At 43.8% G+C, this 11,570-nt stretch overlaps 1 protein-coding gene and 1 non-coding gene across 2 annotated transcripts; both read right to left on the bottom strand.

Moving 5' to 3' along the window:
• Positions 1-1,780: 1,780 nt before the first annotated feature.
• LOC145418288 (uncharacterized) lies at positions 1,781-8,141 on the bottom strand. Its single transcript, XM_080286726.1, has 5 exons — positions 8,052-8,141; positions 6,700-6,862; positions 5,975-6,057; positions 3,911-4,078; positions 1,781-2,649 (listed from the first exon to the last, which is right to left on the bottom strand). Exons 1-5 carry the CDS (start codon positions 8,136-8,138, stop codon positions 2,038-2,040), a joined length of 1,113 nt encoding a protein of 370 aa, XP_080142852.1. The 5' UTR covers positions 8,139-8,141; the 3' UTR covers positions 1,781-2,037.
• Positions 8,142-10,719: 2,578 nt separating this feature from the next.
• LOC145418340 (5S ribosomal RNA) lies at positions 10,720-10,838 on the bottom strand. The gene has a single exon (XR_013900678.1). It is a non-coding gene; the product is annotated as a 5S ribosomal RNA (ribosomal RNA).
• Positions 10,839-11,570: the final 732 nt, after the last annotated feature.

Below are 11,570 nucleotides of genomic sequence, written 5' to 3' on the forward strand. Positions count from 1 at the left end.
TCTCTTATTCTCTACCCTCTCCCTCCAACTCATCCTCATTCTGCCCTTCCTCCTCCACCTCTTCACTCCACTCACCTACACTCTCCTAGTTAATCTTTCATTCTCTATCCTCTCCGCATGGCCAAACCATATGCGAGATGAGATTCTGCAGCAACTGTTATACATCCAATACATTAAGTAGCAGTTGCAACCCTCCCTCATCTCAACATGACCCCATTGGACTAAAGGCTGAAGCTGTTTTTTTTATTTTTTTTCCCCCACACTCCATCAACCTCCATTTAGGGGAAAGGGAGGGACTGAGGGATGTTTGTGTAACTGTACTTCCCTCTGTCTGTATTTCCCACTTCCTATGACCTCCAGTCTTTCAAACGCAGTGTGTCCACGCATCTCAAAATGAACAGATTTTGAATTTGGCTCTCCCTTGTATCGTTTTTGTTTTTTCTTGGAAGGAACGGTTTCTGACTCCTGGCCTTTGGTTCCTTCTTCCTTGCATAAAAAAAAAGAAAGGGAGGGCAGCATCACCGCTCAGTCGTGCATGTGCCACCACCTGAAGGCATCCCTCTCCGGTATTTATTACACCAACGAACAAGATCTGTAACGTTATGTACTTATTATAAGGCAAATACAAAAGCTCATTATGTACTACATCATCCAAGAAGATTTGTAACACCATGTACTTCTTATAAGGCCTAGAGAAAAGCTCATTATGTACTACAGCAGCCAACAAGAAAATGTACATCATCATCATTACCATCATCACAACCCTCTTCCTCCTCCTCCTCCTCCTCCTCATCATCATCATCATCATCATCATTACCATCATCACAACCCTCCTCCTCCTCCTCCTTATCATCATCATCATCATCATCATCATCATCACCATCATCATCCTAATCCTGTTTGTCACTATGGCAGGGTGTCGTGGGAAATGTGTAATAAACTTCAAGTTACCTGTGGACTGTTGCTGTTGAGTAACCCTGGTCTGTCTGGCTGAGCAGACCCATCAGTCACAGGCAAGCAACATCTGCAGGGCAAACCTGTACAGTGAACTGATGATCCGTTGCGGCTGACAGCACCTCACCACAGCGAGGCATGAGGAAGCGTATGGAGGCTCAGTTTCTGGGTGGACACCACATTTGTGTCTCCACCCAGTTAACAGGGGCGCCACAGCAGGCTCCACATCAACCCATTACAGTACTTGGTTATATGGTTACCACCCAGCGTTGTAGATGGTTTCCTGGGTTACAGAAAACCATCAGACTTGTCACTCATATGTAGGGCCACCAGCAGGCTGTGGATATTTAACGATATTATAGGTGAAGACTTGAATTATGAAGGAGACCATTTTTGCCCATAAGGATATCAGTAACTGTAGATCCATAACAGCTGGATAGGACCCATGTAGATATTGCACTTATTAATACAGGTTAACACCCAAAAACCTCCTAAACTTTGGCACAATTCCCAGGACGCCCTGAACGTGGGATGGATGGGTCTAAATAGGGGGAAATGAGGCATATATTGAAGAAAAAATAACAGAACACATAAATACAATGCTCAGTGAAGTGCGCTACAGATCAACTCACTCTTCCAGCTCACATTCATACAAGGTGTACCTCTTAAGTCAGTCTTGCAAAGCTTTAAGGGTACGGGGGTAGAGGCTACTTCGACTACCAAGATAAAAAATGGCTAACCTTCCTAATATCTCAATCTATCCTCCTTATTTCTGTTGAGATTGGCTGACTAGAAGGGTCACCTCAGATCCATAATTCTTCCTGTGTATTTGGCCTGCCCTGTAAGTATCCACAAGCTGCATGCACAGAGGACTGGCTGTGAATATAGACAGATGCTGTAAATTGGTTGATGCTGTCTCTCTCTGCTGCTTCCGTTCTGTCTCTCCTCAATTTCTTTTTTTGTCTTTCCTCTATTTCTGTTCTTGTCTCTTCTCTATTTCTTTTTCTCTTTCCTCTGTTTCTCTTTCTCTCTCTCCTCTATTTCTTTTTCCTTCTCTCCTCTGTTTCTGTTTTTGTCTTGCCTCTACTTCTGTTGTGTATGTGGCCCACTCACCAGCAAGGCCAGCTCAGATCCACCGTCTTCCTTCGCATCTGGTTCGTATCGCGAGTCTCCATTACCTGCTTGCTCGGAGGGGCTGCCCGTGTGATGCTGTGAGGGGGATGAGCGTGCCTCCCTCCTCTCTATCATAGATCCCAAGGACGTGTCTGTGGCTGGTCTCACAGGGGAGTACTGAGGGAGGGAACTGTCTGGATAGGTAGGGGAACTGGCCAAGTTGGGAGGGGAACTGGCTGGGTAAGAAGGGGTATTGGGCAAGTTCAGAGGGGGACTATCCAGGTTAGGGGGGGAATTGGTTGGGTTAGGAGGGGAGCTGGTTGGAGTGGCAGAGGAAGTGGCCGGGTAAGAAGGGGGGTCGTCCAGGTGGGGGGTACTGGCCGGGTAGGAAGGGGAATTGTCTGGGTAGGGAGGAACCTGGTCGTCAAAGTTTACGTAGGGTCCGCTGTATGAGGGGGGCCCGGGGTATGGGGGTGGGGGGTCGTTCTTGAGAGGGGCGGGCATCACCAAACGCATTTCCGAGCGAGGGCGACTCACGGCCAGCACCGTTACGTCTGACGGCTGACTGCCTTCCTGTGTCAGCTGAAACATAAACCATCATTAGTAGCATTATCATTTTTGTCACCATCATTATCATTATTATTATTATTATCATTATTATTATTATCATTATGACCATTATTATTATTATTATTATTATTGTCATCACCATCATAATTATCATCTTCACCACCACCACCATCATTATCACTATCATCACCATCACAGTCATCACCAACATTAGTATCATCGCCATCATCCATTCCTTGCTAGTTCCATCTGTAGTGTAGGGGTCTGGGGATAGGCCAACCAGTCCCAACATTTAAGGTGAGAGTGACCAGCCTCACCCGCCCCTGAGTGACACTATGTGAGCAATAAACCCCAACCATCCCTCAGATTTAAACCTTTATGGGTCCCATCCAGTTGAAGCATCTGAACCCACTACACCACCAGGCAACACTTAGTTACAGTTACCACCCAGTGTAATAAATAGCTTCCTGCATTACAGGAAACCTCAATCAGTGTAGTTACTTGAAGGCAGCTCTACACCAAGTGAGTGGATGGTCAGTGTCCCTATCTGCTGTCTCATAAAGGTTACTGAAGAGATAAATTAATTCATATGAGGTATCATCATCATCATCATCCAGACATCTTTAATAACCTTTGTGTGGGGTGTGGTAGGGTCCAGAGTCAGGAAAAAACTTGACTGAAAGAGATACTAAACCAAGTCTGCCCAACTGAATGGGTCACACTGCCATTCACTCACCATTCAAGCCCTCGGAATCCTGGCTTCACTGAACAGGTCAAAAAACATTCCACACACAGCTTCACACTCACCCATCCCAGAGTCAATACGACTTGTCAGGTTAAAAGCACGTGTCAAACCCTGATTACACACTCCTCTGTGCAAAATTCATCCAGCCAGCGTGAGTGTCAGTTCCTCTGCCTTGTCACCTCCTATATCTCTCTTTCTCACAACTACAGTTAATCTATAGCACAAAATGACAGAGGCTACTGCTTAACTGTAAATACATACACCATCAGCAAGCAGTAGAGGTTGATTGTAAGTAAACTCAAGTTACAATAGACAGATATACAGATTAATAGACTGAAAAATATAGAAACGATGGAAGAAAGTTTTCCTCACCTGTAACTAGCAGGCAGGTGAGGCTAATTATAAGTAGACTCAGGTTAAGAGGTACTGAGGTGAAGTCAACACAGGTGGGACAGACAGACAGAAAAATAGACAGAAAGATGAACTGATAGACAGGTAAACAGATAGATAGAAGCCATTACTACAAACCTGTAAATAATAAGAATTGACCACCAGGAAGTAGTAGAGGTCCATCATCAGCAGACTCAGGTTGAGGGGGATGGATGGCAGGTTAACATAGGCAATCATTCCCAGGATGTCCAACAGGAAGAACACCAACTGCCACCAGAGCCACGGCATCATTAATTTTGGCTTTTTCTGAAAGTGGGAGAGTGTGTAAGAAGAGGAATCTAAAGGTGAATGTAGGGAAGAGTAAAGTGATGGTCTTTGAGAGAGGTGAAGTCAGTGAATGTACAGCGAGGTTGGATGGTGACGAAATGGAAAATGTGAGTACGTTTAAGTACTTGGGTAGTGTGATGAGTAAGGATGGAGGTTTGGAGGGTGAAGTGCTTGAAAGGGTACAGCAAGGAAGAAAGGTTGCTGGTTCCTTGAAAGCAGTGATAAGAAACAGGGAAGTGAGCATGGAAGTGAAAAAGTTACTACATGACAGTATTGTGATACCAACTCTAACGTATGGAAGTGAAGCTTGGACGTTGTTGGAAGGACACAAGTCAAGAGTGAGAGCAGTGGAAATGAGTTATTTAAGAGGAGCCTGTGGAGTCACATGGAGAGAGAGGCTGACGAATGAGGATATAAAGGAGCGTTGTGGTGTGGATGTGGATGTGATAGGAAGCGTTATGAGGAACAAACTGAGGTGGTTTGGCCATGTGGAGAGGATGGAGGGTGAAAGACTGATGAAGAGAGTGTACGTGAGTGAGGTGGAGGGGGGAAGAGGGAGGGGGAGGCTGAGGATGAGATGGAGGAATGGAGTGGAGAGGTATATGAGAGAGGGGGGTGTGAGCTGGGAGCAGGGCAGTGAAATGGCGGGGGACAGGGCAACTTGGAGGCGATTTGTTTGTGGCCACTCCAAACGGGATTGAGGCGTCTGGCAATAGATAGATAGATAGTAATTATATATTTTTACTTATGGATGTGCTGCTGGAGGGAGGCCTTCATGTGGTGGCACTGATATAACTAGGGGATGGAGCTGCCAAGGAGTACATATGTTCCTCAATTCCCTCCCTCTTCCCCCCAAATAGGAAACTAAACATACCTTAGTTATGGACATGGTGCTGGAGAGATATATGTGTGGGGTGTGTGAGTTGGGGGGAGGGCTGCCTAATAATAAAGGACAAGGTGACATGGAGGTGATCTGTTTGTGGCCACCAGTTACAAAATTAGGGCATCAGGCTATATACATAGACACATTTACGGATATGGCAGTGGAGAGAAGCCTTCATGCGGTGGCACTGATATGAGTGGGTGGCTCGACTACCTGGTTATACAAACATCCCTCATCTACCTCCCTGTCCCCCAAAGAGGACAGTGGAGTGCAGGGGAGGGACAACCTCAGCCTGCAGTCCACCAGGCTCACATTTGCAGCTGTATCCACTACCAGTACTACTCCTGATGGATACATATTAAGCTCTCATTTGTTTATTTTTCTCTGAGGAAACATTATGGATTTTCAGCCTTTGGTTCCTTCTCCTCTGCATAGAAAAAACAAAACAATACCGAGCATATAACACAAAGTAATATATGAATGACAAATGAGGATATGAAGGAGCCTGTGGTGTGGATGTGGATGTGACAAAGTATTAGGAGAAATACACTGCAGTGGTTTGGCCACGTGGAGAGGATGGCGAGTGAGACTAATGGGGAGAGGGTATGTGAGTGGGGTGGAGGAGGGGTGGAGATGGAGGGATGGAATGGTGAAGTATATGAGAGAGAGGGGTGTAAGTTGGGAGGAAGGGCAGCGAAATGGCGGGGGAAAGGGTAACATGGAGGTGATTTGTTTGTGGCCACCCCATATGTGATTAAGGCTATAGACAGATACAGGTAAATAGATAGACAGAATGAATATTTAAATAATGGATCTTGAACTTGGCTCTCTGTTCTATCATTCTTGTTCTGCCTTGGAGGGGACAGTTTGTGGGCTCCTGGCCTTAGGTTCCTTCTTCCTTGCATTATAAAAGAGAGAGAGAGAGAGAGAGAGAGAGAGAGAGAGACACACTGATGTTATTAAAGCCAATACAGGTACTAATCAACCCTTACCTGCCTGGCCCCATTTATCATTATAAGAGTCAGCAGGATGTATATGAACACAAGAACGACCCTCATTCCCAAAGCATAGCGAACTGCAACAGAAAAAGAAAAAAAAAACATCATTATCATCATCATCATCATCATCATTAATCATCATCATTATCACCATTTCCACTATCACCACAGAAGCATTCTCCTCCTCCTCTTCTTTCTCATTATCATTGTCATCATTATTATTCTCCTCTTCTTTCTCATCATTATCATCATCATCATCATCATCATTATCCTCCTCCTCCTCTTCTCATTATCCTCCTCTCCTCTTCCTCCTCCTCCTCCTCATCATCATCATCATTATCCTCCTCTTCTCTTCCTCCTCCTCCTCCTCCTCATCATCATCATCATCATCACAGTCATCATCACCATCATCATCACCATAAAAATAATAATAATCATAATCATTACCATCACCACCATAATAATAATAATCACCATCATCATCATTATCCTCCTCCCCCTCCTCATCATCATCATCACTCACCATTACTATCATCATCACCATAAAAAATTAATAAAGATCATTACCACCACCACCACCACCACCATAATAATAATAATCACCATCATCATCATTATCCTTCTCCTCCTCCTCCTCATCATCATCATCATCACAGTCATCATCACCATTACTATCATCATCATCACCATCAACACTACAAGCCACATGACCTACTCACCTATAACCAGGCCCGGAGGACAGATCAGCTTAATCTCGGTGTCCCTGCGATCATCATCATCATCGTCGTAGGTCTTATTCAGTGACGTCCGGCATCGCTCCAGCAAGTGTTCCGATGCAAGCAGCTGGAATATCAGCTTGGCCAATTCAAACAGCTTGCAGAACTGGAAGAAAAGGGTCGTTTGAGGAAAAAGGAAAACGATAACTGGAATAACTATAATGAAAACAGTTGGGAATTAGAAAACAGGAATGAGTGCAGTTGCAATATCAGCTTGGCCAATTGAAACAGCTTGCAGAACTGGGGAAAAAAATAGCTTGAGAAAAAAGGAAACATTTGATAACTGGAATAAAAATAGTTGGGGATTTGAAAACAGGTATGAGTCTCCTTGGTTACTAGTCACTTTTTTCACCAGACAGAACTTGGTTATTCCTATAATTTGAATACCAGTATTATGTGAGTGGATGAGAAACAGGGATGTGGAGGACGCTGAGAGATGGAAAGAGAGTTATATGAAGAGAGCAAGAGAGAGGTGCAAAGACTGGTAAGAGAGAGGAGGAAGAGAGTGAATGAGGAACTTGGAAGATGTGAGTGTAAAGTGGAGGGAAGCAGGATACAGTAATTCTTAGCACATGGCATTTTATGAAATCCAGACGACAAGAACTATTGGAATTCCTGTTTCCAGAGCCATGGGAACCTACACAATCCCTGGAGGCCTCCCTGTCAGTGCCAGTAACTGCATTAAGATCACCCAAGACTTGGAGTGTATCCAACAAGGGTCACTGTTCCATGACAGAGTCAAGTTTGGTGTAGAACAGCTCTTTCTCTTCAAGATCATTCATCTCAGTTGCAGCAAACACTGCAATATGAGAGAAGAAGCCCAAGGAGTGCTTCACCCTCACCAGCATCATACACTTATCAAGCGGAGTAACCCTGTCGACACAAGAGACAAAGTGAGCAGCAACTGCCACAGCGACACCCCTAAGATGGGTACTATTGTCACAGCCAGTCCAGTGGTATGTGTAACCACTGCTACTAACCTCACTGTGTCCAGGATGCCGCACTTCAGAGTGCAGCTACACTGACCCCCACTCACCCTAACTCTCACGACAACAAAGGCAGCTGCTCATCATTTGAAAGGTTTGGAACATTCCAAGTCCCCACCCACGGTGCCTTCCAGAGGCTAAACCCCATAAGATTAGTTATTTCTAACTCCCAGATTTCTCAAATTGCGGCGAGTGCTCAGTCTCATAAAGCTGCGATTTAGGGGATGCCACTGTAATCAGATAAAGCACAGACACTAGTTGGCTCCCTAACTGATGCGCATCCAACACAGGTAAAAATCAGATACTCACCAAAATGAAGACTCCTGTGATGACAGTGCCTCTGTGTAGAGGGATAAACCCCATACACGAGTTGATGCGCCACGTGGGGAGTGCCATGCTGAAAAAATAAATAATAATTAATAAATAAATACAGCTGTACATTAAGCCTTCATCCAGTGCTGGAGAGAGATGCCTTCAAGTGGTGGCACTGATATGGCTAGGTGGTGGACATTATACAAACATCCCTCAATCCATTCCCTATCCCTTGAATGGAGGATATAGTGGACTGCAAAAGAAGGGCAGTTTCAGCCTGCAGTCCACCAGGTTCACAATGAGGTGGATCTGGGGTTGCAACAACTCAATATGGTACTGTACTACCGCCGTCTCTGTGGCTGCTCCAATATCTCAACTAACAAAATCTTCTCGGTTCAGCCTGAATATATCTATCTATCTATCTATCTATTGCCAGACGCCTCAATCCCGTTTGGGGTGGCCACAAACAAATCGCCTCCAAGTCGCCCTGTCCCCCGCCATTTCACTGCCCTGCTCCCAACTCACACCCCCCTCTCTCATATACCTCTCCACCCCATCCCTCCATCTCATCCTCGGCCTCCCCCTCCCCCTTCCCCCCTCCACCTCACTCACATACACTCTCTTCGTCAGTCTTTCACCCTCCATCCTCTCCACATGGCCAAACCACCTCAGTGAAAATATATATACACATAAATACATCAAAATGCTGCCATGCTTCCTCTTAACCCTTTGAGATTCCGATGACAATTTTGATCATCATTTCAAATCCATCCTCAGAGATTCCGATGATGCTTTTAATCGTCATTTTAAGACACTTTTGTAAAATATTCATCATAAATCACGTTTACAAGTCATAACAAAGAGACTCGAGCCTGACATAAAGGAATGGTTGCTCTATGCGTGGTGGTACCGCACAGCTGGTCTGACTCATGGCTTTGTTTCTTTATCACTTTATTCTTAGTGAATATTTTTCTACAGCAAGGTACAAAATTTTTGGTTTTTGCCTATCTTCAACTCATCACTTTGACTTCTTATTTTCTTTGCTTTCCTTTTTTGAACATACTACAATAAAGTACAACTGTTCAGCTTCAAAATAATACCACAACCAGCATCCTATCATAAAAAGTGTGTTTACACTGACCGATCAAAGAAAAAGATTGCAAAGCGAATATGCGGCCGAGACTAAAATAAAATTGTGCATCTCTCCCTACGTGTCAAGTGGGGTTGGTGAAGGATTAGTGCCCCTCCCTGTAAAACAATTAACTCTAAGCCTTGGCCACCCCGTTTGGGATACATGGCGTCTGGCAATGAATGAATGAATCTCTTTCCTTTCACTTTACCATGCAATAAGATGGAAAAATTACCATAATCTATATAGCATTGTAAAGGTAATTCATTGTAGTTATGGTTTAAACCAGACTTACATATCTAATAGTTTTTTTTTTTGCTGAATATTTTTCTATCTACAATCTATCTATTGCCAGACGCCATAATCCCGTAAAGGGTGGCCATTTGACTTTGAGTTATTTGTTTTACGGGAAGGGGCACTAACCCTCCACCAACCCACTTGTTGACACGTAGGGAGCACGTATGGTTTGGTTATATGGTTACCACCCAGCGTTGTAAATGGTTTCTTGGCTCGAGGTACGAAATTTTTGGTTTTTGCCTAACTTCTACTCGTCATTTTGACAATTTACGGTAAAATCTCACTATAACGGACTAATTGGGGCCCAAACCATTCCGAAAAATGCAAAATTCCGATAATAGTGTCCTGAATTCCCCCTGCTAACCCTGGCTTTTTCCGATATATCAGACATTAGTCCAGATCGCATCAATGGTTTTTAAACTGTTTTGACTACCACTGCGGTACTGTACTGTGTTATAACTTCACTACATTAATCAAATGGTATAATATATATAATAATACTGTACTGTACACTGATCAACATGTCTTTATTGTGGTGAACACAGCTGAAGTGGTCAGGCAGTCCGGACTGCTTCTGGCTTTATCGGACTTTTTCTGATATAGAGGAATTTAGTCCGGTAGCTTCTCGAGTCCAATCAAAGCGAATTCCAGTCTACTGAAGTCCGTTCCATCGAGGTTTTACAGTATTTTCGTTGTTCTCTTTTTTTGAACAAACCATGATAAAGTAGACGTACAGGTATTCAGCTTTAAAATGACATAAAAAAAAAAATTCTATCATGAAAAGTGTCTTTACACAGAGAGATCAAAGAAAAATATCATGCTGTGATGTGGGTCAGCTTGAGAGTGGCTGACTAGCACAGACACAAGGTGCGCCGGCCCAGAATCCTGATAGCGTTAAGGAGGTGTGGCCGTGTACAGTTAATGTTTTCTATTGGCTGGAACTAAACCAACTGCCAAAACCATCTAACTGCTTCACAACAGTTGCTGGAAGCTGTTGGGAAAAAGCAATATCTGAGATGTGTGATATCCTTTGTGGCCATTATGTGAGTCAAAGATTCACTGTAATTCTCTGCAATAATATACTGCACCATTCAGCACCAACCATGGTGAAAGAATTTTTCATTCATTGCCAGACGCCATGTATCCCAAACGGGGTGGCCAAGGGCTCAGAGTTAATTGTTTTACAGGGAGGGGCACTAATCCTCCACCAACCCCACTTGACACGTAGGGAGAACGTTATGCCAACAGCATCTGGTGTTCCCAGGCGGTCACCCATCCAAGTACTAACCAGACCCAACGCTGCTTAACTTCGCTGATCGGACGGGAAGCGGTGTACTCAACGTGGTATGGCTGTTAAAGAATTGATATTATTAATATATGGCTGACCAGAGACTATATGTGAGTAAGGTGTATAGGAAGAGGATGATGGAAGGAGCAAGGATGAGATGGAGGGATGGAGTGGAGGGATATATGAGAGATACAAGTATGAGTTGGAGGGAGGGCAATCAAATGGCAGAGGACTGGGTGACATGGGGGTGATCAGTTTGTGGCCACCCTTATGGGACTGAGATATCTGGCAATAGACAGACAGATAAGCATATAATGGAAAGAAATGTGAAAATGGAAGAACTGTAGAAACAAAGGAAGGACCAGAAGGAAAGAATGTTTCAAAATGCTGATGAATTGAAAAGGTTAGAGTAAAGAAGCTTTGATGATTGTAGAGAAGGAATTTAGATACTCAAGTTATCTCATCTTATCCTTTTTTTTTTCCTGACTGCCAGTCAACCGTAGCTCACCGAACCTTATGGATTTGATCGTTGTTTTCTGCCGTGGACAAAAAAGAAAATTTTTAATATTTTACTTTTATTCAAAATTGCTATTATAACAAAACATTTATTATACTATTGGTAACAGCTTATTTTTGTAGAGGAAAATGATGTCAAAGACAATCTCAACATGTTGATTTTATAAAAAAATGATCGTATCCATGCTAACCTTAGTGATCCTTAACTCATCGCAAAACAAGAGGATTTCACTCCTGGGAGGCGTTCACAAGACTATGGTAAATAACTCCTAAGAACACCTCGCAG

Source organism: Coenobita brevimanus, chromosome 113 (genome assembly GCF_032717465.1).
Source record: "Coenobita brevimanus isolate Jiangsu-jjx chromosome 113, ASM3271746v2, whole genome shotgun sequence".
Classification (NCBI taxonomy): domain Eukaryota; kingdom Metazoa; phylum Arthropoda; class Malacostraca; order Decapoda; family Coenobitidae; genus Coenobita; species Coenobita brevimanus.

Excerpts from the sequence above, each read along its gene's own strand:
- LOC145418288 (XM_080286726.1), bottom strand. The coding sequence starts at position 8,138 with ATGGCACTCCCCACGTGGCGCATCAACTCGTGTATGGGGTTTATCCCT. Across the intron at positions 4,079-5,974 it reads TGATAAATGGGGCCAGGCAG|AAAAAGCCAAAATTAATGAT; the intron begins GTAAGGGTTGAT and ends TCCCACTTTCAG. Across the intron at positions 2,650-3,910 it reads TCAATTCTTATTATTTACAG|CTGACACAGGAAGGCAGTCA; the intron begins GTTTGTAGTAAT and ends TTTATGTTTCAG.